We start from the raw sequence: 27,170 nt of genomic DNA on the forward strand, positions 1-27,170 counted from the left end.
GCTAGGGAGGTATTCAAAGGAGAATCAAAAAAAGGGTGGAGGGTTCTAGGGAGAGATATAGAGCGGGAGTAGAGTGGAGGAAAGAGGCCCTAAATACATGTGGGTTTCCTCTGAACAATCATTTCTGGTTGGCCCTGTAGCTGCATGAGATCTTTCCTCACATGAACCAGTGCTTTCACTCAGGGCCAGTTAGCAGAGAAGGTGGTGATTTCCTGTGTTAACAAAGTTATTGTAGCTGCATTAAGCATTACTGTAGGAAAGTTTCTGTGGTCCTAATTTGCTTTGCATGGTTTTTGTATCTCATGCACTAAATTTGGAAAGACTTGCATAAGCTTATTAATTTGCTATTTAACTAGTGATAACTTCTCTTCTTTGGTGTTTTCTCATGCGTAACAGAGAGCTATAGTACTGTTCATTTCACGTGTACAGTAAAGTGTGTATGCCAATGACATGATATGCTTCCTGACTTTTTTTTATAATAATAAAGAGTTAGTTACATGGAATGCAAAGGAGTGAATAATAGTATTATAGCAATTTTTTGCAGGCAAACAAAACTTTTAAGAGGCAAGTAACTTCCTCTGTGATGGTCAGCTGTATGTCAGGTTTAATGCTTATAGCTGACCTCAAACTCCACCCCACCCACCACTGGGGCACAGCTGAGAAGAGTTGTGGAGAGGTTGGTTACAGAAAACTGCCAGCAAAGGAAAGAATGGCTGGTTTACATGTCTTGGTGTGATGCATGCATGTATTGCATTGTGTCATTTATACACCACATTATACAACAGTTGTGTCTAATGAAGATAAATTTACTGTAAACATCATTATTTCCCCAAAGATAAATTTATAAAAAAAAGTCTGAATGACAATGAAGTGCATAATGATTTTGTTGTAAATGTCAATTGAATTGTATGAATATAAATATATGCTTTATTAGTACTATGTTTATGGGTTTAATTTTTATAGGAGTCACCTAGTTGCAGGCAGCAAGAAGGCATGTAAAATGGCAGTATTTTTATTTATTTTATTTATTTATTCATACTTGTATCCCACAATTATCCCCAAACTAGTTTTGGTTCAATGTGGCTTACATTTAACAGTAGTTAGAGATTACATTGATTCAATTACATTTACAAGGTTGTATGATGCTGTGTTTTACAGTGGTTGGCAAGATAACTATTAGTACATACGGAATAGTCATTGGGTTTCTTGAGACAATATGTCTTAGTTCATTTCTTAAATGAAAAGATGCATTACAGTTAGAGGTTGTGTTGTTTATTGTTGTTCCAGAATGATTATTGCATATTTTACTCAGAATTTCCTGAAGAGGTAGGTCTTTAGGTCTTTTCTGAACTGGAGGTAGTTTGTGATGCTTCTTATGACTATGGGATTTGAGTTCCACCATTTTGAGCCCAGGTAGCTAAATCTTGCCATTTAGGTGGACTTGTATCCCGCCATGTAGGTGGACTTGTATAGTACATTTTTGCAGTTGGGCAGGTGAAGTAGTAGGTAACCTCTGGATCCCGGTTTGCATTTCTTGGTGATAGTTTGACCATGTCTAGCATGTAGTCCGGTGACATGCCAGACAGTATTTTGAAGATGACTGTGCTGGTTTTGAAAAATAGTCTGGCCTTGATTGGGAGCCAATGTAGCATTGTGAGTAGTGGGGTTGCTCTATCATTGTTATGATTCTGCTGGCTAGGCAGGGGAATGTTTGGGACTCGCTCCTGATTGGCTTGTCAGGGGCTGAGCCAGCAGAAGTCAGAAGCCTGATCCATTTAAGCCTGCCTTTCCCTGCAGTCCTTGCTTTAGCATTGATTTTGTTTGCTCATCTGAAGCTGGCCTGTGTTTGGGCACTTGTGTTTCTGTTGGAGTTTAGCCTTTCTCCTCAGTGCTTGTTTATTCTGTGTGTCTGTGCTGGGCTTTCCCAGCAGGAGCTTGATTGCCTCACTTCACTACACCTGGTCTGCTTTCTGTTTCTCTAACGTTGTGCTGTCTGTGGTAAGCTTGTGCCTTGTATTGTTCCTTTGTTTGTTTAGTTTTCTCTCTCTTTGTGTTCCCTTTGTTGCAGTGGCATAGCTACGTGGGGCCTGAGGGGGCCTGGGCCCCCGTAGATTTGGCCCTGGCCCCCCTGGCGACGATCCCCTTCAACCCCCCCTCCCGCCACCAACCCTCCCCCGCCGCCTTCCGCCCCGCCGCCGCATCAGATACCTTGTTTGCTGCAGCCGAAAAGAGTACGTAAGGCGTCAGAAACAGCTGATCACAGCAGGAACTTCCTTGAATGAAGGCGCTACTCCGGTGCTGAACTAAAGAAGACTCTCTTTGGCTGCAGCAAATAAGGTATCTGATGCGGCAGCGGGGCGGGTGGCGACGGGGGAGAGTTGGTGGCGGGAGGGGGGTCCAATGTGGTGGCAGCTGCGGCGGCTGGGGGGGGGGCGACGGCGGAGGGGGGTGGCTAAACAGTGCCCCCGCACCTTGGGCTCTGGCCCCCCTCCCAGCAAGGTCTGGCTACGCCCCTGCTTTGTTGTGCTGAGCTTTGGCTCTGCTCCCTGTGGTTCTGCCTCCATTTGGCAGTTCCCCTTGTCCCTGTATTTTGCTCCTGTTTGTTTGTTTTATTTATCTTTGGTTGCTGAATCTGTCTCCTGTTTCCAGTGAGCAGTGTTCCTTTTCTGGTCTGTGTGTGTCAAGGCAGCTTCCTTTGTTTGCTTACATTTCCCTTTCCTTGTTTGCTGTGTGGCACTGCCCTGTATATTCCTATAGCAGTTCACTTTTCCCTTGTGTGTTGTGGGGCCAACTTTGTGTATTCTTATAGGTAGTTTTCCCTTTACTTTTGTGTGCTGTATGGTTCAACCTAGTGTGTTCCCTTGTGGGGCTTCCTGTATCTTTGTATGTTATAAATGCAGCCTAGTTCCTTGAGTGCTGTGTGGCACAGCCTAGTGTGAGTGGTTTCCCTTTTCCCTTGAGTGCCTTTTGGCACATTTTAGAGTATTCCTTGGGTGGCTTCCCCTTTCCCTATGTGCTGAATGGTTCAGCCTAGAGTGTATTCCTATAGTTGATTCCCTCTTTCCCTTGAGTGCTGTATGGTACAGCCTAGAGTGTTCCCTTCTGGGGCTTCCTGTATTCTTGATCGCCCTGTGGCACAGCCTTCTGTATACCTTTAGAGGCTTCTGTCTCTCACCCCTTCCCTTGTGTCTCTACCCTGCACTGTGTGCGCTGCTTGTGCTTCAGTTCCTTGGGGAACCGTTTGTTCTTTCTCCCTTCCCAGAGTGTGACTGGGTTTCCAGTTGGCCGTGAGGCCCGCTTGCTTGGACTCTGCGCGAGTGGGTTCCCGATCGGCAGTGAGGCCCACCTGAATGCTCTATCTCCCATTTTCTGGTGGTGCCTATTGGCTGTTGTGTGTGTGCAGGGCTTGATGGCTGGGGTGGTGCATAGGGCCTGTTTGGTGTACCCTAGGCCTTAGACAAAATCCTATACTAGGCCTCAGCCTGGGCTCAAAGGCTCATGTCCTGAATAACAATTATGTTTCAATTTTTTTACTATCAATCTCGCTGCTGTGTTTTGGATGGTCTGCAACGATCGCAGTAGGTTTTCTTTGCAGCCTACATATGCTGCATTACAGTAGTCTAGTTGGGACAATATCAGTGTCTGTACTATAAGATGGCATGACTGTCTGGGGAAATAGTCTCTGATTCTTCTCAGTTTCCATAGTATTTTGAAGCTTTTTGACCTGATTGCAGCAACGTGGTCTTCAAGGGTCAGATGTTTGTCGAGAATGATTCCTAGTATTTATATTTGTGGTTTGATTGTGTAAGATTGTTGATCTATTATGAGGTTTTGGTAAGTAGTGGGATTGTGCTGGCTGGATAATACCAGGAATTTGGTTTTGCCTCGGTTCAGTTTGTTTGACTGTTGTGGCCCAATTTTCCATGAGGTCGTCCTTTTTTGGCCTTATCCAGTATCTCTGTGATGCTGTTGTTGAAAGGTATGTAGATGGTGATATCGTTTGCATATATGAATGGGTTTTGAACCCATTTTTTCCAGTTTCTTGCCAAGTGGAGCCATCAGGACATTGAATAATATTAATGATATTGGGGAGCCTTGAGGGACCTCGCATTCAGGATCCAGGAGGCTGAAAATTAATTGGACATCTTGACAAGGTAGGATCTAGTTCTTAGAAAACCATTGAACCAGGCTGCTACTGCTCCAGTTATTTCTATGTTGTCGAGCAGGGTCATTAGTATTGTGTGATCTACTAGGTTGAAGGTTCTTGACATATCGAATTGTAGTAGTAGTAGTATTGATTGACCTTGGCTTATTATTCTTCTGAATTTTGTGATCAGGGTGGTTATGACTGTTTCAGTGCTATAGCATGGTCTGAAGCCTGATTGAGAGCTGTGAAGGACTGAGTAGTGTGTTAGGTATTTCATTAATTGTGCTACTAGTCCCACCATTTTTTTTTGTCAGAAGTATTGATGCCACTGGTCTGTAATTAGTGAGTTCATTGATCTTTCTGGTAGCATCTTTAGGGATTGGAGTGAGTATGATGTTGCCCTTGTCAGAGTGGCCTTGGCAGAGTGGCCTAGTGGTTAGGGTGGTGGACTTTGGTCTTGGGGAACTGAGGAACTGAGTTCAATTCCCAGCACAGGCAGCTCCTTGTGACTCTGGGCAAGTCACTTAACCCTCCATTGCCCTATGTAAGCCACATTGAGCCTGCCATGAGTGGAAAAGCACAGGGTACAAATGTTTAAAAAAAATGGCCTTTCAAGAACATGTATTCTATGTGTTCAGTGAAGCATTTGATGAACCAATCTGGTGGGTTTTCCATCATGTAGTTTGGGCAGCTGTCTAGTAGGCAATTGACATGTGCATATTTTGTCAGTAGTGCTTTAACTGAGATGGTTGTAAAAAAAAAAAAAAAAAAGAGATGGTTGTTGGTATCGTAAATGAGGACCAGATTCTGTCTGCCTTGATTTGGTCCTTGTTTATTTCACATTCATGTAGGGAATCTATGAGTGTTGCTTGTGTTGCAGCTAGCTTTGATCTTATTTTTATTATTTTTTTCTTTGAAATATTGTGTGAGCTCGTCTGCTTCTGGTTCATGCGTGTGAGTGGCCACGTCTTTACATAAAAGACTTATTACAGACTATTAACTAGCATAAAAGTACGTACAAGATTTAATGGCATTTATTTTGTTGGTGAGTACGTGCATGGGTAAGTGTGTAAATTATAGAATTCAATAATTTATTCATGTTCTAGCACATAACTAGGCACAGGCATGGTATAGGCGCAGACTCCTTAAATGTATGCATGTTTTCAGCCATTTGCACTAGAATCTATAAAGAAAGCATCTTGAGTAGGCAGCCTGTTATGGAATTTCCTTCCACATGTTAAAAAGAGGTAGCAAAGAAATATATTCTGTACCAGTGAAATTTTCTCACGATAGAGAAACTTACATTTTCCTTCATCATTCCTGCATAACACCTTAGTATCATCTGTATCTTGTATGACTTCGAGGGATTCTCCTGGCTTCAGTGGTAAATCTTTTGCGCCCCATTTTTTTGCAATTAGCAATGCGTTAACTTGAGCAGAATAAAGAACTCTAACTTCTCCATCATACTGTGGGAAGAAAGGACATAAATACATTACACAAAAATAAAATATGACTGTTTTTAGGTTAGTATTTTTTGTGATTTCCAAGGGGCCTTTTACTAAGTGTTTGTTGAAGCTTTTACACAGTGGTGTTCCTATGTTGGCTGCCACTGCGCACCCCTCCCGGTGCATCACCCCCCGGTGCATGGCCCTCCCCCCCAGTGCCTCACCCTCCTGGCGTATCACCTTCCCCCGGGTGCATCATCTCCTGTGGGGTGCAGGGAGCAGTCACTCGGCCGTCAGATCCGCCGGTTCCCTGCCCCGGAACAGGAAGTAATGTCAGAGGGAGCAGGGAACCAGCAGAGCCGGCAGCCGCATGGTGCTCTCTACATCCCCTTTGCAGCGTGCACCAGTGGCGTAGCTACGTGGGGCCTGAGGGGGCCCGGGCCCCCGCAGATTCGCCCCTGGCCCCCTGCCGACGACCCCCCTCCCGCCACCAACCCTCCCCCACCATCGCCGCCAGCCCCGCTACCGCATGATTTACCTTGATTGCTGGCGGGGATGCCCAAACCCCGCCAGCCAAGAGTGTTCTTCAGCGCTGGAGTTAGTAAACTCCGGCGCCTTCATTCAAGAAAGTTCGTCTGAAGGATCAGCTGGTTTTGACGCCTTACGTCCTGCACCGTGCATGTAGCCCCGTGCAGGACGTAAATGCGTCAAAACCAGTGGGGTGGTCCGCCCCGGGTGCACGCCGCTGGGGGGTGTCAGCGCCTCGCTGGTTCCTTGCTCTCTTTGCCCCAGAACAGGTTACTTCCTGTTCCGGGTCAGAGAGAGCAGGGAACCAGCAGGCGCCGACACCCCCAGCTGCGTGCACTCGGCGGATTGGCTCTCCCGCCCGCCCCTCACTGCCTTCCAGGTATGTTCTCGGGGGGGGGGGGGGTTGCGCTCCGGAAGGGGGGAGGGGGCGCCGCGCTGCACCCGGGGGGGGGGGGGCGCAGCGGCGACCCGCCCCGGGTGTCAGCTGCCCTCGTGACGCCACTGATATTTGGTTTACTGTATTTGTTGTCAAAGCTGTTTTTATTATGTATGTATGACTTGTAAATCACCTAGGTTATAGGCAATATATATATATATTTAAACTAAATAAATAAATAAAAACAATAAGAGTGGTAAGCCCTAATGCTTGCTTTCCGTGTGCCAAAATGCATCACCATGGGATGTGCTCAGGCATCCTGTGGTAGTTCTGACATCTGCACATGCTTCCCTGCTGCTAAAAAATACTTTTAGCACTAAGGGCATTTTTAGGGGGCGGACATCAGGCGTGCCCAGTGTTAATTGATCAACGCAGCTACACTGCTGCAAGCCAACCGATTAGCGTATGATTAGCGCACGAGCCCTTTCCGCCTACTAAATAGGTGTTGGTAAGGGCACCTGCACTAATGGCCACGTACTAATTGGGAAATTAGCACCTGGCCATTAATAAGAAAACTGGAAATTCAGCCATTTTACAGTAGTGGTAAAAGTGGCCTCAGCGCTTGGGGAAATCCATGCGCTAGTCATAGCACAGGTCATCTTTTAGTACAACTCAGTAAAGGGTTCCATATTTTTAATGTTCTTTCTGAAACAAATAAAATATATGGCCCCGATATTCAGACTGTGGGAGATAGCCCGGCTGTCTCCCACAGTCGGTGCTAAACCCAGATATTCAATGCTGGTCCATTTCTAATGATCGGCATTGAATATCCGGTTTAACTTTGGCCGGTCTGAGCCAGTTAAAGTCAGATTGGCCAAAGTTATTCTACCTATTGTGGTGGCCAAATATGGTCGCCAAACTTTGCTAGTCTGGTTTTGAAAATCGACGAATAGCCAGTTATATCGTCCGATATAACTGGCTATCTTTAAGCCGCTAACTAGCGATATTCAGGCACTGAATATCACTGGATAGTCACCTAAGTACAGTTTTAGCGGCTATTTGCTTTTAAATATCTGGCGGTATATTTGTTTCAGTCCTCACTCAACAGCAACTCCTATTGGGCAGACTCAGAGCACAGACTTATTTGGATGTGTTATCCTAACTGTGTAGTTATGAATAAAGGCCCACAATAACCTCAATAAATGCCCAGGATCTTAATTGGGGTTGAGGTTTGAGAAGGGAGGGCAGGAGGACCCTCAAGCTCTAAGAGGTTCTCAGATGTAGATGTTTGTTAATTTTAATTAGTGTATTTTCAAAGAAAAGTTTTAGAAAATCATTTGCTAACCCCCTCACCCCAATATCTTTTGGTGTCTTCGTGTAGCATTAACTTTTTATTCTTAATATGAGAAGGGAGCCTTTTGCCCTTATATAGCACCTTGAACCCTAGTAGTAGTACCAGAAGACAGCTGCTAGGGGTTATGGTCACCACTTGGAAAACAGAGCTGCAAGGGATAAGAGAAACTGGGGATCACTCATTCCTTTGGACCAACCTAGTAGGCTCAGGGAGTCTACAGGGGTCTTTAGGGGGTGGGAGCCTATGGGGAGTGGGTCTCTGGGAGGGTGGGACATCTTAGACTATTTGGAAAAGTGCTTGTGGGAGGTTAGGGGTGAGGTCTTTTCCAGGGGCTGGTAAGGGGGCCACTATTAATATAACTCCAGTCCCTTCAAGATGGTGTCCCAAAGCACTGGCCATAAATTAGGATTAAAAGACATTAATTTTTGCTGGGAAGCATCAGACAAGTTGTAATATTCGATTTGCATACTAATGAGGTGATTTGCATCTCATTAGTACAGGTTATCTTGTGTTATTCTAGTAACTAAGCTCCTAAACTTCAAATCTTTGGGTTTATGCAAAATATTTTGTCAATCGGGGTACTGCAATTAGAGAGTGTATTTCTCAACTTATTCACAGACTACTGGAGTTAATTTTCTATACCTATTAACACAAATTAAAATAGGCTACTTAGCAGTAACATGCATAACCCATGTTCTCCTTTAATATATTTATAGCCCATCCCCTAACATATTTGATGATCCTCATTCTAATCCCCACCTATCAACATCTACTTCGTTTCTCCCACTCAAGCCTTCGCTGCCCTAAATCATTCCAATTGTTTCATTTATGGTGTGTGTCTTGTCTCTCAGTCTTAACTAGATTGTTAGCTTCAATAGGGAGGGTCCATTGTGTCTTTCTGTAGCACCGTGGCGTGTATATCAGGTATGCGCTATACAAATGTTCTGTATTTGCCCTCAAAAACACAATCAATTCATCAAGAATCCTCTGGTTACAAGCTTATACCATGTTTTGCTATTTATTCATTTATCAAATATATACACCACCTTTACTGTAAGGATCCAAGCTGGTTCCTTAGTCTGAAAATGTACCACAAAAACTCTTTCTACATCAGTTATTTAAATCTTTTAAAAATAATTATCCTCTAGAGAAGAAGAATAATTTGGCTAACAGGTTTATTTATTAATTTCCACTTGTTTCTTTATATTTTTATAAATGTTTTTGTTCCCTCTTCTAAAGATGCATTATTTATATTTCAAAGTTCCTGGAGCCTTTTTCATGGTAATGTCAATTCTTAAACAATGCAAATAATTTGTGACTATTTTATGCTTCACAATTCAGTTAGAGATAATGACTTACCTTGAACTTTTTCCTGAAATCTTTTTCCTCTTTTTCCATCCTTTTAAACTTCTTAACATCTTTATCTTCTCCTTTTCCACGTCCAAGGGACAAAGATTTCATATTTATACCTAAACTGCATTACCAGATTAAAGAAAAAATTAAAAGCAGGAAGCATCATCCATTTAGTTTTGTTCATGTATGTACAGGGCATTCCAACACACATAAGTTTATGTTTGCTTTACTATAGCTACACTGCTACTTGTTGTACAGTGGTGACACCTACTGGCCAATTTAACTGGGGCTAACTTTTCTTTTGATTTACCTCTGAGTTTAGCACTATCACTGTAAGGGCCAAACTTCAAAAGGGGAGATTGGGAGAGGGCTACCTAAGGGGAAAAACATTCCAGTAGCCTGTGCATGAAATCTTACAATGCTCAAAAGAGTTGCTGGACCCTGCTACCAATACTGAATGGCAATGAAGTTACCAAGCAATAATAATCATAATAATAAAATGAAACCTATACATCCTGTTTATCACAGTGTAATAATATTGGATCAAAAGGCACATTGTTGCTTGCATGTTATCTATGCAGTCATAACTATAATTTTGTAGTACTCAAGGTTTTCTTTCTTCTGTACTCCCACTGAAGAATGAGGAGAAAATATTAGGAAGTACTACAAAATAATATAGCACTTTTTATTTATTGTTCGTTTATTAGTACCTGCCTTTATGAACTGATTCACAGGGGTATGATGCAAAACGTGCTGCAGCGTACAGTTACCTGCTTGTTAATGGCCACTGGAGTTCTGCACTAGTTACCCCACAATAATTTAAACGTGCTGGCAACCTTAGGAAATAGTTACCAGAACCCCACTAACCGGAAGAGCCTACCTTGGCTCACCTGAGAGTTCTCTGTACCCCACTAGAAAACCCATCCCCAAGGCCCTCCCACCATCATGGACACCCTCCCCTGAGTCTAAATATCTAGAGTACCTGAATTTAACTCACCTTCAGCTACTACTGAAAAATGTGTAAGAAAAAAAAATCCAAAAAATACCTTTGAAATTTCCTGGTGTCTAGAGGGCTGGGTAGAAGTGATCCCCAGTCACCCCTGCCCTTGCTGACGCTAGTAATCCCTGGTGATAATTTTGTGGTACTACTACAAGGTGGGGGATGGGAGGGGGGTCATGTTTCCATATAAAGGCAAAAGCCTTTTGCTGTCTACCGAGACATTTTAATGTCTATTGTGCTGCTATCTGTACTGTTATTTGAGTATTTTTCCAGTTGCAATTATTCATTGCCTAGGTCAGAGTTATACTTCCTGTATTTCTTCAAAAAGGTGGTAAATAAAAAGGGATGGGCACTGAGAATATTTTTGTGTCATTTGTATTTGGATTTTTTTAAATTTCCAACAAATGTCATTAATGATGTGCCACTTCTTAAAGAGTGTGACCTACGTACACAAAAGAGCCCTTTTACTAAAGGGCGGTAGGGCTACCACACAGATAGCATGCGCCAAAACAGCACCACTGTGGGGTGCGTTGAGGCGTCCTGCGATATTGACGATCCCTGTCGTAGAAAATAGAGATTATTTTCTAGTGAGGGGAGGGCGGGGAGTAAGCGTGCCCTACACTAATTGAGTAGCATGGGCGCATTACTGCATGCTACCCGATTAGCGCAGGAGTAGCGTAGGAGCCCTTACCACTTCCTAAATAGGTGGCAGTAAGGGCTCCCGGCAGTAATAGCCACACACTAATGGGGAAATTAGCACGTGGCCATTTAAAAAACCCAATCGTGGCTTAGTAAAAGTACCCCACAGTGAGTGCCCTAGGAGGGAAAGAGTGCATACAGTGTTTAAAAAGGGCACATTACCCCCCTGATTCTATAAGGGTTGCCAAAAATAGTGCATACAAATTTAGGCGCATTCCCGATTTGAGCGTGCAATTTAATAGGATAATAAGTCAATTAGTGCCAATAATTAGCTTTTTAAATAAGCATTTATTGGCACTAATTAGATTTAATTGGCACTTACCCATGTAAAGTTAGGTGTTGGATCCATGCCTAAAATTTATGCACGGTTCAAAAATGGGGGCACAGAAATGGGAGAGACATGGGCGTTTTGAGGTGGATTGGGGGCAAAAAGGGGGGCACAGAAATGGGAGAGTCATGGGAGTTTTGAGGTGGATTGGGGGTGGTGGTTTTGAGTTACACACATAATTGTAGAATGGTGCTCTGCATGTAAATTTAGAATGGGCATTTTCACCACATTTTCGTTGGTGCAAATGGCCGTGCCTAACTTTACGGATCACCTCTCCACTTAAGCATTACTTCTCTAAACCATGCCAAATTATAGGTGCGGCTTATAGAATACTGCTTATGTGGGGTTTTTTTTAGGCACCATATATAGAATCTAGCCCTATATTTTCAAAAAAAAAAAAAAAGAAGAGGGTACATTATTACTGGCAGAGGATATTCATTTCAAATGACATTCATCCTTATAAATAAATCCAAAACCAATCACATCCAAGTTCAATGTTCTTATGAGGACACTTCAGAAAATGTCATGCAAGAGTTTCAAAATATTAACCAAAAGGTTTAAAAGCTTCTTGTTATTTCTAAAATGTTACTGATCTTGCCTCAGGGGTTTGAATCTAGGAAAGTACCTTTGCTGTATAACCTACAGAGAAGTTGTTTTTCTGGTAAGGAAACTCCCTAATATGCCATAGAGCTATTCTCACCATTCTTTGATAGTATCAATCTGCACAATCTGTGCAGGGGATCATTACGGTCTGCAGTTGATACACACCTGCAGCTGGTAATCTAGGTCAACTCGAATTTGCTGATCTTACTATTGCTTTTTCTAGTCCTTTTATTTCAGGTAATTTTGAAATTTATAAATTACTTCTAACTTTTTTTTGTTATATTTGTACCCCGCGCTTTCCCACTCATGGCAGGCTCAATGCGGCTTACATATACAGGTACTTATTTGTACCTGGGGCAATGGAGGGTTAAGTGACTTGCCCAGAGTCACAAGGAGCTGCCTGTGCCTGAAGTGGGAATCGAACTCAGTTCCCCAGGACCAGAGTCCACCACCCTAACCAGTAGGCCACTCCTCCACTAATCTGGGAAGAAGACCCAAAAAACAAGAATCTGCATTGTAAGGAACATTTTCAAAGCCTTTAACGCTTATAAACAGACTGTATGAAAACTTCCCTCTCTCAATACTGCTGAAGTATACATGTGGTTCACAGCAAGTGCACTTTTAGCTGAATTTAGGGGAGATGATCCCCCCATGGATGTTTTTCACAATGACCAGTTTATCACAAAAAATGTATGATAGCTAGCGAGTCATTAGGGGGCAAAACTGGGCGCCCCAATGCCATACGTTGAAAGACTATTGCATAACAGTCCAGATTCTGTTATAGAACACTAATGTAACATGGTGTGCCTTACATTTACATGCCTGCAACTGTGGTCATTTAAATTTGGCAAGGCAGTGTGTAACTTACAGTATTTGTAAGTTGCATGCATAAGTTGGAAACGTGCCTATACTCCCCCATGGTACACCCATGTTAATCTTGCTATTATTTGGGATTCTGCCAGGTACTTGTGACCTTGATTGACCACTGTTGGAAGCAGGATACTGGGCTAGATTGACCATCGGTATGACCCATCATGACTATTCTTATGTTCTTATGTAATACCCTCTTATATTATGCACTATGACATTTACACACGCTGTTACAGAAGGAGAAATTAGGTCTTACATGATAACTTTCTTTCCATTAGTCCTGCCCACTATTCTAGAACCTGTGGGATAGTTGTGTCCATCAACCAGCAGGTGGAGATAGAGAACTGAAAACTGAACTGAGACATATCTCTCTTGGCATCCAGTTCAGCTCCTCAGTATTTATGTAGACAAGTAGTATTGAGAAACTCAGAATAAACACAACCTTAAACAACTCGCTAACCTAACACTAACCAGATGAGTAAACATGTGTGAACCTCTCTTATCTCTGAACAACTTGTACAGAACAAGAGATATGCAGGAAACACCATGCAAGGTGACAGTCATTATTTGACCCATTACTTCAGAACGACTAAACAACTCAGAAACCTCAGGCAGGATTCTGGAATAGTAGGAAGGCCTAATGGAAAGAATATTTTCAGATAAGACTTAATTTGCCCTTCCATTATGTAGCTTCCCACTATTACAGAACCTGTGAGATGTTCATCAGCAATCCCTAGAGTGGTTGGGATCCTGGCACTGCTGCTCTGAGGACCAAAGCCCCTAAACTGGCTTTCAAGCATGCCACAATGTCAACCCTATGGTGTTTAGCAAAGGTATGCAGTGTTGACCATGTCGCCGCCTTGCAAATATCCGCTGGAGACAGTAAGGTAGTCTCCGCCCAAGATGTTGCTGTATACCTCATAGAATGAGCCCACAGAGCTTGAGGATCCTGCTTCCCTGTATGCAAATAAACTGACGTGATAGTCTCCTTCAGCCATCTAGCAATTGTGGGCTTGGAAGCCATGAGGCCAAGCCTCTGTTTACCAAAAAAAGCACAGTCTGTCTGATCTGCAAAATTCATTCATGACTTCCAGATATCTAATGAGGACTTTGCACATTGAAAAGCTTTAAGGAACAATACTGAGCCTCTTCTTCCTCTCTACAAAGGAATGGAAGCTCAACAGATTGGTTGAGATGAAACGCTGATACTACTTTCGAAAAAAGGAAGGAACCGTGCGTAGGGAGATCCCTGCCTCCAGAAAGTGAAGAAAGGGATCCCAACAAGAGAGTCTGAAACTCCAAAACCCTACGTAGTGATGCAACAGCCATTAAGAATGCTGTCTTTAGTATAAGATCTTTCAAGGATGCTTTCCAGAGTGGCTCAAAAGGAGGCTTCTGAAGAGCCTGAAGGACTTAATTAAGGTTCCACTCTGGATACGGCGTATGAAAGGGAGACCACAATCGGCCTGCTTCCCACAAGAACTGAATGATATACAGGTAAGCCACAAGAGAAATTTTCTGTAGTTGACCCCTGAAACAGACCAAAGCCACTACCTGAATGTTTAGAGAACTCGACGCCAATCTTTTATGAAGATCTGCCTGGAGAAATGCTAGGATGTGCGTGATCTGAGCACAGAAGGGAGAAAGTCCATGCTTAGGACACCAGCCCATGAACATTCTCCACATCCTTGCATACACCATGGATGTAGAGGAATGACTGAATCAGAATAACTTTTCTTTCTCCACTGAGTGTTTTCAATAGCCAAGCTGTAAGACCACTGGGGCATGGATCCTCCATGAGTACTGGACCTTGCTTCAATAGGCTGTGTACCTGAGGAAGATGGAGAAGACCCCTGTCCAGCAGTTGAATCAGCTCTGCATACCACAGCCTCCGTGGCCAATTTGAGGCTAAGAGAATTATTCAACCCCAGTGCAATGTGATCCTTTTTCAACACGCGACCCAAGGAGGGAAGACATACAGTAGATGTGGCTCCAGCCAGGGCTGCAGTAAGGCATCAGTCTCTATTGAGCCCAGTTCTTTCAAATGGTTGATGAACTTTGGCATTCCTTTCATTGCCATCAAGTCCAGAAGTGGAGAACTCCACTGGTCAACTATCAACTGAAAACCTTGGCTGGATAATTCCCATTCTCCCGAGTCCAAAGAATTCTTGCTGAGAAAGTCTACCTCCATGTTCAAGGACCCAGCAATTTGAGCTGCTGACAAGCAGAGAAGATTTTTCTCCTCCAATGAGAGACTGCCTCCACTGCCATCGGACGGCTACAGGTCCCACCTTGTCTGTTGATATAAGCCACTGCCATTGCATTGTCAGAGAAAACTCAGACTGGGAGCCCTGCCAGAAAGGGAGCAAAGTCACATAAGGCATTCCACACTGCCCTGAGCTCCAAGTGATTTATTTACCACTGAGACTCCTATTCCATCTAGGTGCTCTGTGCCAGATGGAACTTTTTTTGTTGTTGTTACATTTGTACCCCATGCTTTCCCACTCATGGCAGGCTCAATGCGGCTTACATGGGGCAATGGAGGGTTAAGTGACTTGCCCAGAGTCACAAGGAGCTGCCTGTGCCTGAAGTGGGAATTGAACTCAGTTCCTCAGTTCCCCAGGACCAAAGTACACCACCATAACCACTAGGCCACTCCTCCACTCCCAACCTGACAATGATCTTCCCAACCTGACTTGCTGGTGTCCACTGTCACCACCTCCCTTTTGTTATCAGAAAGAGAGCTCCGACGGTCAAATTTCTGGGCGACAACCACCACTGCATATGCCTTCTGGCAACTAGCATCCAAGGATGATGAAGGTCATACTTCTGTGACACTGGAGACTAGTGACTGAGAGTCCTGTAATGACCGCATATGACCCCTTGCCCATGGCACCACTTTCATTGCCACCGTCATGGACCTGTTATAGAATTGCCCTATATTTGTCAAGAAATGGTATCACCTTAATATTGTTTGAAACATAAGAAATTCAATGGGAAAAATACACAGATGTTTTCATATGACTTCTAGCTAATATTATATTTATGTATTTATTTATTTATTAGGATTTATTTACTATCTTTTTGAAGAAATACACCCAAGCCAGTATATAGCTAGTATAATCTGGAGCTTGGCAATAAACAATTACAACAATAAAATATTTAAGTAATAGTACACCTTATAACATAGCATGCCACTTACAATGTTAACAGAATACACATTAGGGTTGTTTACTAAAGCTTAGTTTGAGTTATCTGCAGCATGGCCCATAGGAATAAAATGGGCCCTGCTACAGACAACTCGAGCTAAGCTTTAGTAAACCGGGAGGGGGGGGGGGGGGGGGGGGGGAGGTGCACTGTCTTAATATACAGTGAAGGGGACAAGCAGATGTGGAACACACAGACAGATAAGACGGTGGCGCTTTAGAAATAAGCAGTAGTAGTAGTGGTTACAGGACTTAGGATACATAAAAAAGGGTACAACTGTGGATTATAAACTTTGCACACTTATGTTTAATGGTATTGAGAAACAGTGAACAAATAATGTAAAATTCTGTGTCTATATTATTAGGATTTATTTACCGTCTTTTTGAAGGAAGTCACTCAAGGCGGTTTACAGCAAGAATAAGTCAAACATAAGCATTACACAATTACAGCAGTAAAAATATTCAAACAACAATAGATCTTATATTACCATCTGTTATTATTTGTATATATCATGAGGTTTTTTTTTTTCAAACCAATGAAATGCATTTAGAGGAAACAAACATGAAGAAAGGGTTGTATTTACTGATCACTGCTAAACTCAGTCTGGGACTGTATTGCTAAATTTGGAAAGAGATTTTTGCTATGTAGTATTATTATTAGCATTTGTATAGCGCTACCAGACGCACGCAGCGCTGAACACCTGAGACAGAGAGACAATCCCTGCTCAATAGCACTTACAATCTAAAAATACAGACAGACAAGACAATTAAGGGTGAGGGAAGTACTGGGTGAGAAGGAACAAGGGGAGGGCAATTGAGCAGAGGCTAGGAGCCAAAAGCAGTGGTGAAAAGGTGGGTTTTCAGCATAGATTTGAAAACAGGTAGAGATGGAGCTAGAAACTTTATTTTAGAGATTTACCTTAAGTTTTTGGGTGGAGGAGGGAAATCTTCCACATCATCATAAACTTCTTCAGCATCTAGAACAAGAAGTGATTTAAAAAAAAAGTAGAACATAATGACTTGGTATTTGTTCAAGAATGGCTAAACTTAGGGAGGAGTAGCCTAATAGTTAGAGCAGAGGTCTTTGATCCTGGTAATATGAGTTTGATTCCCACTGCAGCTCCTTGTGACCCTGGGTAAGTCACTTAACCCTCCATTGCCCCAGGTACAAAACTTAGATTGTGAGCCCTCTAGGGACAGAAAAAGTACCTGCATATAATGTGTACAGTGCTGTGTATGTCTAGTAGTGCTATAGAAATGATTAGTAGAAGTAGTATTTACTAAAGTTAAGGGGTAATTATATAACTGTGAGCCAGCACTTATGTCATCGAGCTGGGATGGGTGTGTACCCCAGTACCAATGATATAGTATTCTATAAGCTATGTGTGTAAATGTGTGCCCCACCCAGAGACTGTCTGTGTGTCCTCTACCTGCAAACTATGAGTTATGTTAAATATACATGCAGTTACAGAATAGCATGTATGTTTTATTGTTTATTTTATTTGCTATACCACTCTTCCTATGAATATGACATATCTATCCAATTATGCCAGTAATCTATGAAGGAAAATAGGAACCTAATATCCTTTTAGAATAGGCTTGTACCATGTGCCCTTTAGGTGCTTAATTGTAGGTGCCCTGTTATAGAATTGCCTTTTTACAGTATAGACTTGTTTAATTGTGGTTGCTATGAAGATAAATGCTATAATTTCAATATTATTCATTGATGCCAACTTACCTGCATGTGAAAGATGAGTGCTGAAAAAAATATATATTTCAGAGTTAGAAGAGATGCATGTCTATAAGCGATGTCAATTTTTCTTTAATAAGCTGAATCAAATTATTAGGCTCTGTTTTAGTAAATCATCAAATCTGTTATAAATTGCGAATATGTATTAATTGTTAGTCTATTGAAGAGTGCACAGAGCTTCTAGCAAATATTAAAAATGTAATAAGTTATGCAATATAGGAATCTTAACAGAGCAAGCAGAGTCCAAGATCTCATAATAAGTGTTATGTTATGAAGACTAATTCCCAACAGGTTTATAGAAATATAGAAACATAGGGGCTGATATTTAGACCGTGGGAGTTAGCCCGAAATCCCATGGTCAGCGCTAAACACAGATGTTCTGGTTTATTTGGTTTATTTTTAGCCGGTTTGAACGTAACTAGCTAAGTCGATATTCAGACTTAGCCGGTTATGTTCAAACCGGCCAACGATATCCCATGTATTCAAGTGGCCAAATATAGCCACTGAAGTGGGACTGAAAATCAGCAGATAGCTGGTTATATCACCCAATATAACCAGCTATCCGCTAGCTGGCGATATTCAGTGGAAAATAGCCAGCTATCCCCCGCTGAATATCACTGAATAGCCTGTTATGAGGCATTGAATTGGCCAGGTGCCGGTCCTGGTCAGTAAAATACTTTGAATATCAGGGGGAAAAGACAATGATGTAAGATAAAGACTATCAGAGCAATTTTATAAATGGGTGTGTGCAGTAACACCCATTTTGTGGGTGTAAGTGGCCCCTTATTTAGCACGTACATGCACGCACACTATGCACTATTTTTACAGTAGTATGTAAGGGCTACAGAGCATACATGAAGGCAGAGTGCTTTTCTGTAACCTGCACGTGCCAAGCAGCAGGTCTAAATAACAAGGTCCATGTTTTGAGATATGGACGTCCCTTCCCATTCTGCAATCAGAGTTTGACGTCCATATTTTGGCCCCGCCCTAGTCCTGCCCAGACCATGCCCCCTTGTCATATGGATGTACTGAAGTATTAGGCATCCATATCTTGGCTTTATATAATTGGGATTTGGACATCCATGCAGTATGGACATTTAAATGCCAGTTTTCAAACATCCAAAACAAGAAAAGAGCTTTTAAAATAACCATCATTGTGTATGAAGGCCAAGTAGGTACCTATTTCTAGCCTGTTTTATACAGTCACATAGGTGCCTCATCCTTCTACCAAAACCCTCATCCACACCCTTGTCACCTCTCGTTTAGACTACTGCAATCTGCTTCTTGCTGGCCTCCCACTTAGTCACCTCTCCCCTCTCCAGTCGGTTCAAAACTCTGCTGCCCGTCTCATCTTCCGCCAGGGTCGCTTTACTCATACTACCCCTCTCCTCAAGACCCTTCACTGGCTCCCTATCCGTTTTCGCATCCTGTTCAAACTTCTTCTACTAACCTATAAATGTATTCACTCTGCTGCTCCCCAGTATCTCTCCACACTCGTCCTTCCCTACACCCCTTCCCGTGCACTCCGCTCCATGGATAAATCCTTCTTATCTGTTCCCTTCTCCACTACTGCCAACTCCAGACTTCACGCCTTCTGTCTCGCTGCACCCTACGCCTGGAATAAACTTCCTGAGCCCCTACGTTTTGCCCCATCCTTGGCCACCTTTAAATCTAGACTGAAAGCCCACCTCTTTAACATTGCTTTTGACCCGTAACCACTTGTAACCACTCGCCCCCACCTACCCTCCTCTCTTCCTTCCCGTTCACATTAATTGATTTGATTTGCTTACTTTATTTATTTTTTGTCTATTAGATTGTAAGCTCTTTGAGCAGGGACTGTCTTTCTTCTATGTTTGTGCAGTGCTGCGTATGCCTTGTAGCGCTATAGAAATGCTAAATAGTAGTAGTAGTAGTAGAAGCCCCATTTGTGAGTTAGATATTTGAATCCACATGACATAGTGCATTTTATTTTCTGGCAGCCAGTTTATGGAATGGTTTACCATCTGAGTTTAGGCTGGAACTATCCTACACATAATTTAAGACTAAATTGAAGAACTAGCTTTTTCAGGAAGCTTCTGGAATCCCACTGGCACTGGATACTGGGAGATGAATGGCAATAACAATTTTTTTCTTTTTTAAAATATGCTTTGTTGTTTCTTTGTTTTCTGTTTATTAACAATTTGTTTGTTTATTACTATATATTTTGTATGATTGGCCTGGCTTGAAATGATTGTTCTGTCATATATATTACTGGAGTTACTTTTCTGTGTTATTTTGTGTTGGTTAGCATTGTAAATCACGTAGATTGTCGATCCAGTAAATTCTAAATAAACATAAATATACATATCTATGAAAAATAGCTAGCACACGGGGTACCGTGATTGGGGTGGTGAGGGGATTGGGAGTGATCTAATGGGGGAGAGGTTTGGGATTTGTGCCACAGGTGTGTAGTGTATGGCACTTCGATGTTTTGTGGTCTAAAATCCCTGCAAAGACTTTGCAGTGCCAGCCCTGAGACGTCTATGTGGCGGGGTGGTTGCCATCGATATTATCAACATCTGTATTTCTAAAACGAGTCCTCCCGCTGGACCCAGCTGCCACAGACACATGTATCTTAGAAGGGGATCTATGTTGACAGATCCTTTTCTAAAATACTTGCGAAATTGTAGAGTTCCTGGATATTTCAATTCTGGTTTGTGCATCCTTTCTAAAATGCTGCTCCACATGTCTTTATGAAATTCTAGGGATAAACTGGCAGCAGCCTATGTTGTCACATAAAATATGTGCATATATCACACCTAACATATAGAGGGGCATAATCGAACGGAAATGCCTATCTCCATGGGTGTTTATCTCCGAGAACGGGTCCGTGAAGGGGCGGGCCGAACCGTATTTTCGAAAAAATGGACGTTTTTGAGCGGGGCGTTTGTTTTTTTTAGCGATAATGGAAACTAAAAACGCCCCGCTCAAAAACGTCCTAATCCGAGCCATTTGGTCATGGGAGGGGCCACAATTCGTTGTACACTCGCCCCCATGACATGCCAGGACACCAACTGGGCACCCTAGAGGTCAGTGCGGTGGACTTCAGACAATGCTCCCACATGCATAGCTCCCTTACCACGAGTGCTGAGCACCCAACCCCCTCCCCCAAAACCCACTATCCACAAATGTACAACACTACCATAGCTCTTAGGGGTGAAGGGGGCACCTACATGTGGGTACAGTGGGTTTTGAAGGCCTCCCATTTACCAGCACAAGTGTTACAGGTGGGGGGGGGGGGGGGGATGGGCCTGGGTCCACCTGGCTGAAGTGCATGGCGGTACCCACTAAAAGTGCTCCAGGGACCTGCATACAAGCAGGCCTCTAGGACTTGTTGCTGCTGTATAACATTGGCATACCAGTTGACACCTGAAGACTAATCTCTCCGAAAACGTCCTTTATTGGAATAACCACGTTTACTCACAGTTAACTGCAGATCAGAGGTTGTGCCCCACTGGCAACGAGACTCCCTGGTACTGAGATGAGCAGTAGGTCAGAGCTGGCAGAATGCTGTACAATGCCCACTTTCAGCCACATTCAAGGGAAGAACTAAGTTGTCTAACGTGGCTAACACAGGAAAGGGAACTAAAACTGGCTTACAAAAATGGCCACTACCGCATGGACTACAACAGGAAACACAACAGGGCACACTCTGATCCAGTAGGCAGGGAGGAAAGCACCATGGGAGAAGAGCCTACCAACTACCAACATTGTGAGACTGTAACACAAGCGAATGAAATCACAGAGCCCAATACCCTACACCCACCACAATGCAATGCTGATGTGACCCTGTACTGCACCCGAGAGCCACATCTGACCCAGGTAAAGGCTGTGAGAGGATCGAACACATTCTGCTGTCATGGAGGTGGGTACGGCATTTGAGGCTGGCATACAGGCTGGAAAAAAAGTTTCTAAAGTGGGTTTTTTTTGGTGGGAGGGGGTTAGTGACCACTGGGGGAGTCCGGGGAGGTCATCCCCGATTCCTTCCAGTGGTCATCTGGGCAGTTGGAGCACTTTTTTGGGACTTGTTCGTGAAAAAAAAGGGTCCAAAAAAGTGACCCAAAATCGCGGTCAAAACGCCTTTTTTTTTCGATTATCAGCTAAAGACGCCCATCTCTCCTTGGCTGATAACCACGCCCCAGTTCTGCCTCCACTACACCTCCGACACGCCCCCGTCAACTTTATTCGTTTCCGTGATGGAGTGCAGTTGGAAACGCCCAAAATCGCTTTCGATTATACCGATTTGGGCGCCTTTGCGAGATAAACGTCTATCTCCCAATTTAGGTCGCACTATAGGCGTTTTTCTCTTTCGAAAATAAGCAGGATAGTAACATAGTAGATGACGGCAGAAAAAGACCTGCACGGTCTATCCAGTCTGCCCAACAAGATAAACTCATATGTGCTACTTTTTGTGTATACCCTATCTTGATTTGTACCTGTCCTCTTCAGGGCACAGACCGTATAAGTCTGCCCAGCACTATCCCCACCTCCCAACCACCAGCCCCGCCTCCCACCACCAGCTCTGGCACAGACCGTAAAAGTCTGCCCAGCATTTTCCCCGCCTCCCAACCACCAGCCCCGGCACAGACCGTATAAGTCTGCCCAGCATTATCCCCGCCTCCCACCACTGGCTCTGCCACCCAATCTCGGCTAAGCTGCTGAGGATCCATTCCTTCTGAACAGGATTCCTTTATGTTTATCCCATGCATGTTTGAATTCCGTTACTGTTTTCATTTCCACCACCTCCCGCAGGACATTCCAAGCATCCACCACTCTCTCCGTGAAGAAATACTTCCTGACATTTTTCTTGAGTCTGCCCCCCTTCAATCTCATTTCATGTCCTCTAGTTCTACCACCTTCCCCTCTCCGGAAAAGGTTCGTTTGCGGATTAATACCTTTCAAATATTTGAACGTCTGTATCATATCACCCCTGTTTCTCCTTTCCTCCAGGGTATACATGTTCAGGTCAACAAGTCTCTCCTCATACGTCTTGTAACGCAAATCCCATACCATTCTCGTAGCTTTTCTTTGCACAGCTTCCATTTTTTTAACATCCTTCGCAAGATACGGCCTCCAAATCTGAACATAATACTCCAGGTGGGGCCTCACCAACGTCTTATACAGGGGTATTAAAACCTCTTTTTCTGCTGGTTACACCTCTCTCTATACAGCCTAGCAATCTTCTATCTACAGCCACCACTTTGTCACACTGTTTCGTTGCCTTCAGGTCCTCAGATACTATCACCCCAAGATCCCTCTCCCCGTCCGTACCTATCAGACTCTCCCCGCCTAACACATATGTCTCCCTTGGATTTCTACTCCCTAAGTGCATCACTTTGCATTTCTTCACATTGAATTTTAATTGCCAAACGTTAGACCATTCTTCTAGCTTCCGCAGATCTTTTTTCATGTTTTCCACTCCCTCCGGCGTGTCCACTCTGTTGCAAATCTTGGTGTCATCCGCAAAAAGGCAAACTTTACCTTGTAACCCTTCGGCAATGTCACTCACAAATATATTGAATAGAATCGGCCCTGGCACCGATCCCTGAGGTCATGATCTACCAAAACTCCATCGTGGAATGCTTTATCTGTCACACTTGCAGTTAACATACAATAAGATCTCCATGTTATCTGTATTGTGCAGTCCTGTCCATTCTTGGTCTATTTCATGCTCCCAATTGGAATTTCTGCATGCTAACTGTTAATATACTGCATTCAAGTTAACTATTAATATGCCTTTAATACGGCATAAAAATATGTTAAAATGCACTTTAAATTGCACGCACAAATTTGGGCATGAACCCAATTTGCATGTGCAATTTAATTGAATAATGAGGCAATTAGTGCCAATAATTTATTATCAGTGCTAATTGACTTTAATTAAAAATTTCACAGTAAATTTAGGCACTGAGATCCACATGTAAAAACTACACGCAGGTCTATAGGAAGGTCATGGGCGGATCAGGGGCATTCCATAAATTTATGCACATTGTTATAGAATAAAGGGGATTCGTGCCTAATTTAAGTACAGGGATTTACACCACGGTTTCATTGGTGTAAAAGGCAGTGCCTAAAAGTTGTCACAGTTCCCGGCGCTATACACTATTTTGTAAATGGCACCCAACCATGTGCCAAATCAGCATTACTGCCGGGGTAATGCGGGCACCCAGTGGTAATTCCAAAGTTGGCACATGCTAGTTCCCATAGTAGAAAATAATTTTTTATTTTCTATCATGGGGGGGGGGGGGGGCATTCACAGTGGTAATCAGCAGAGTGGGCACATTGGCGCATGCTGCATGGTTACCACACGAGTAGTGCATGAACCTTTACTGCTAGGTCAATGGCTGGTGGTAAGGGCTCAGGCAGTAAATAGCCACATGCTACTCTTAATTGTAGCGCATAGACATTTACTGCTCTCATTGAAAAGAAGCCTTTTTTCCCAGCCACGGTAAAAAATGACCCAGCGTGCGCCAAATACATGCGTCCACACTACTACAGGCCACTTTTTACCGTGGCTTAGTAAAAGGACCCCTGAGTCCCTAATGCAGTTCAGTAAACAGGTACCCTGGGGAATAGATGTCTTCTAGTTTCATTTTTTTTTTTTTTCATGCACTAAACTATTTTAATGCTTGTCAAAACTCATTTAGTTTGCATTAAAATGATGATTAAAATGTTATTGCATGCTAAGAAATGAAACAATAGAGAAGCATGATTCTAGGAAATTGTTTACCTTAGTTAGGGTTTTTTTAATAATTAAGTGGCGGTAAGTCTGATGCGGAATTACCGCTTGCTAATCCGGAACTACCGCCAGGCTACTGCAGCAGCCAGGCGGTAGTTCCCACCTCCAGTGCATGCCATTTCTGGCACTACAAAAGTTTTTGTAGTACTGGTGTTTACCCAGCGGTAATCGGGTAGTGCCATACACTGCCTGGTTACCGCCAGGTTAGCGCAGGAACCCTTACTGCCACCTCAAAGGGCGGTAGTAAGTGCTTCCTCCAAAATGGCCATGCGGCAAGTGGTTCACTTACCGCACGGTCAATTCTTAAAAATAAATGACAGCCTTTTACTCGTTGCAGTAAAAGGGGGCCTCAGTGCACGTCAAAAACTTGTGCTGACGCCAGCGCAGGCCCCCCTTTACCACAGCTTAGTAAAAGGGGCCCTCAGTGTATACTAAGGAGTCAATATTCTACCTGCTGTGGTCAGTGTTTTATTTAATGTGCTGACTGGCTGGTTAAATTAGACCCAGATATTCAGTGCTGGGCTTAATCTGACTACCAGCATTAAATATCCAGCTCTATGCAGGCTGCCAAATGTTATCCAGGTCTGTCCAATATTCAGTGCCAGTACCTGGATAGCTAACCGGGCTCAGTCACTAAAGTGTCACTGTATATAGTAACCATAAAATAAGCTATATGGTTCAGTTAATAGGTTTCACAGTGGAATTTACAAAATGAAAATGACATATTCGGAATGGCCTAGTGGTTAGGGTGGTGGACTTTGGTCCTGGGGAACTGAGTTCAATTCCCACTTCAGGCACAGGCAGCTCCTTGTAACTCTGGGCAAGTCACTTAATCCTCCATTGCCCCAGGTACAAATAAGTACCTGTATACAATATGTAAGCTGCATTGAGCCTGCCATGAGTGGGAAAGCGCGGGGTACAAATGTAACAAAAAAAAATTACTAACAGGTGCCCAGAAGGGATAGGGGTGAGGGGTGCAAGTGAGAAAAGTGTGTAGAGCCCTGCCTCATAGAATTATTTCTAACCTTTTGTATGTTGGTGTATGTGCATGGGGGCATATCTGAATGTATGTTCATGAATGCATATGTTCATTCATAACTGTGTGTTTATGTGTGTGGGTGTGACAGTGTACATGAGGGTGCTCATGTGAGTGTATTTCTGTTGGTTCTCTGTGTGTCTTTTACAGACCTAGAGTAGAGGGAAGAGGCCTTTTGAAAGGAATAATTTCCTAACTATGAGTATGTTTCAGTGTATCATTGTCTCTATGCTGCAGCTGCTGGAACTGCCTCTTCCACAGAAAGGAATCAGGCCATTTTGGGGAGACTTTATTGCTGTAGAAACCCTGGTATGATGTGGCCCCTTTTCAAACTCAATGTTCCTTTCCCCTGGAGTTCCCTCATGCCCAATTTGGTCCCATTCCCTTAAATGTCAGTTATCATGCTCCCTGACAGACTGATGGATGGACAGACGTTTTTGACCCTTTATGCATAATTTCCCCCCTCATTCCATGGACTTGGACTAGAATACAGTGTCCAAGGTTCAAATACATGTACCATAATAGTTGATTTTGGGCCCACTAGGGGTCTTTTTACTAAGCTGTGGTAAAAAGTGGCCTTAGTGCAACCTTATGTGGATTGGCCACTGTTGGAAGCAGGATACTGGGCTAAATGGACCATTGGTCTGACCCAGTATGGCTATTCTTATAGTCTTATGTTCTTATGTACGTGGGTCTTTCCCGCATGCTAAGACCATTTCTACTGTAGCCGGAACATGGACAATTTTCCATTTTCTCAAATAATGGCCATGCGCTAATGTTGCCATAAGCGCATGAGTCCTTACCGCCACTCATTTTATGGTGGTATGGGCTTATGTGCTAATCCCGTGCTAATCAGCATGCAGTAGTGTAGCTGCGCTAACTGATTTGCGCTTTTATGCCTACTCTCTGCCCCAGACACATTCTATCTGAGAAAAATATAGGTTTTTATTTTAGCACGTGGTTTGCATGTATACGTTGGGATTTTACCCAAAGATGCCTCATCATATCCTACGGTAATCCCTTTAAAGTTGTGATAAACACGAGTTAGCACTTACTGCATCTTAATAAAAGAGACCCTTAACCCTGTAGAGGAGGATAATGGTTATTGATGCTATGGTGACATGTCAGCTTAAAAAGTAGTACTCAGACTAGGTGTTTTCCTGTCCTCTTAGCTGGCTGGATGCATGTTTGCCCCAGGCATTCCATTTAGGGCAAACATGCATCCAGCCAGCTAGCTAAGAGGACAGAAAAAATCCAGTCTGAGTAAAATGATGATAAAAATGGAGTAAAATGATGATTAAAAAAAGAAAGTATTTTACTTACCATATGTCTTCATTCCATTTAGAAGTTTTCCTCTGACCCACAGTAATGTAAAATCAGAGAAAACTCAATTTTTCCCCATCTAGGAGCTCTGATTAGACCCTCAAATGGGTTAGAGGATGGATACCAGTGCTATAACTTGGAGAAAATATTTTTTTTCCAAATGAACCCCCCCCCCCCCACACACACATACACACTATTCCTTATTTTACAAATTTACAGATATTTAGTAGCTTAATCTCTGAAATAATTTTTAGCAGAAAGATAGATGATTAGGAGTTACTGTGGATTTACAGTCCTTTAGTTAAGCAAGTTTAAAGAATGCAGCAGAATTGAAAAGAAGCAATGCCAAGATACATTTGATTATGGCTGTGCTC

At 43.1% G+C, this 27,170-nt stretch overlaps 1 protein-coding gene across 5 annotated transcripts in view; it reads right to left on the reverse strand.

The window, feature by feature from the left end:
• FYB1 (FYN binding protein 1) overlaps positions 1–27,170 on the reverse strand; it is a 270,798-nt gene that overhangs the window by 12,606 nt on the left and 231,022 nt on the right. For all 5 annotated transcript variants that reach the window (XM_030193065.1, XM_030193068.1, XM_030193064.1 and 2 more), the window contains 4 exons: positions 17,648–17,667; positions 16,829–16,886; positions 9,210–9,324; positions 5,451–5,613 (listed from right to left, as the gene is read on the reverse strand). In XM_030193065.1, coding sequence (XP_030048925.1) covers positions 5,451–5,613; positions 9,210–9,324; positions 16,829–16,886; positions 17,648–17,667 — 356 coding nt within the window. The remainder of the gene's footprint in view (positions 1–5,450; positions 5,614–9,209; positions 9,325–16,828; positions 16,887–17,647; positions 17,668–27,170) is intronic.

This window comes from Microcaecilia unicolor, chromosome 2, assembly GCF_901765095.1.
Source record: "Microcaecilia unicolor chromosome 2, aMicUni1.1, whole genome shotgun sequence".
Taxonomy (NCBI): Eukaryota; Metazoa; Chordata; class Amphibia; order Gymnophiona; family Siphonopidae; genus Microcaecilia; species Microcaecilia unicolor.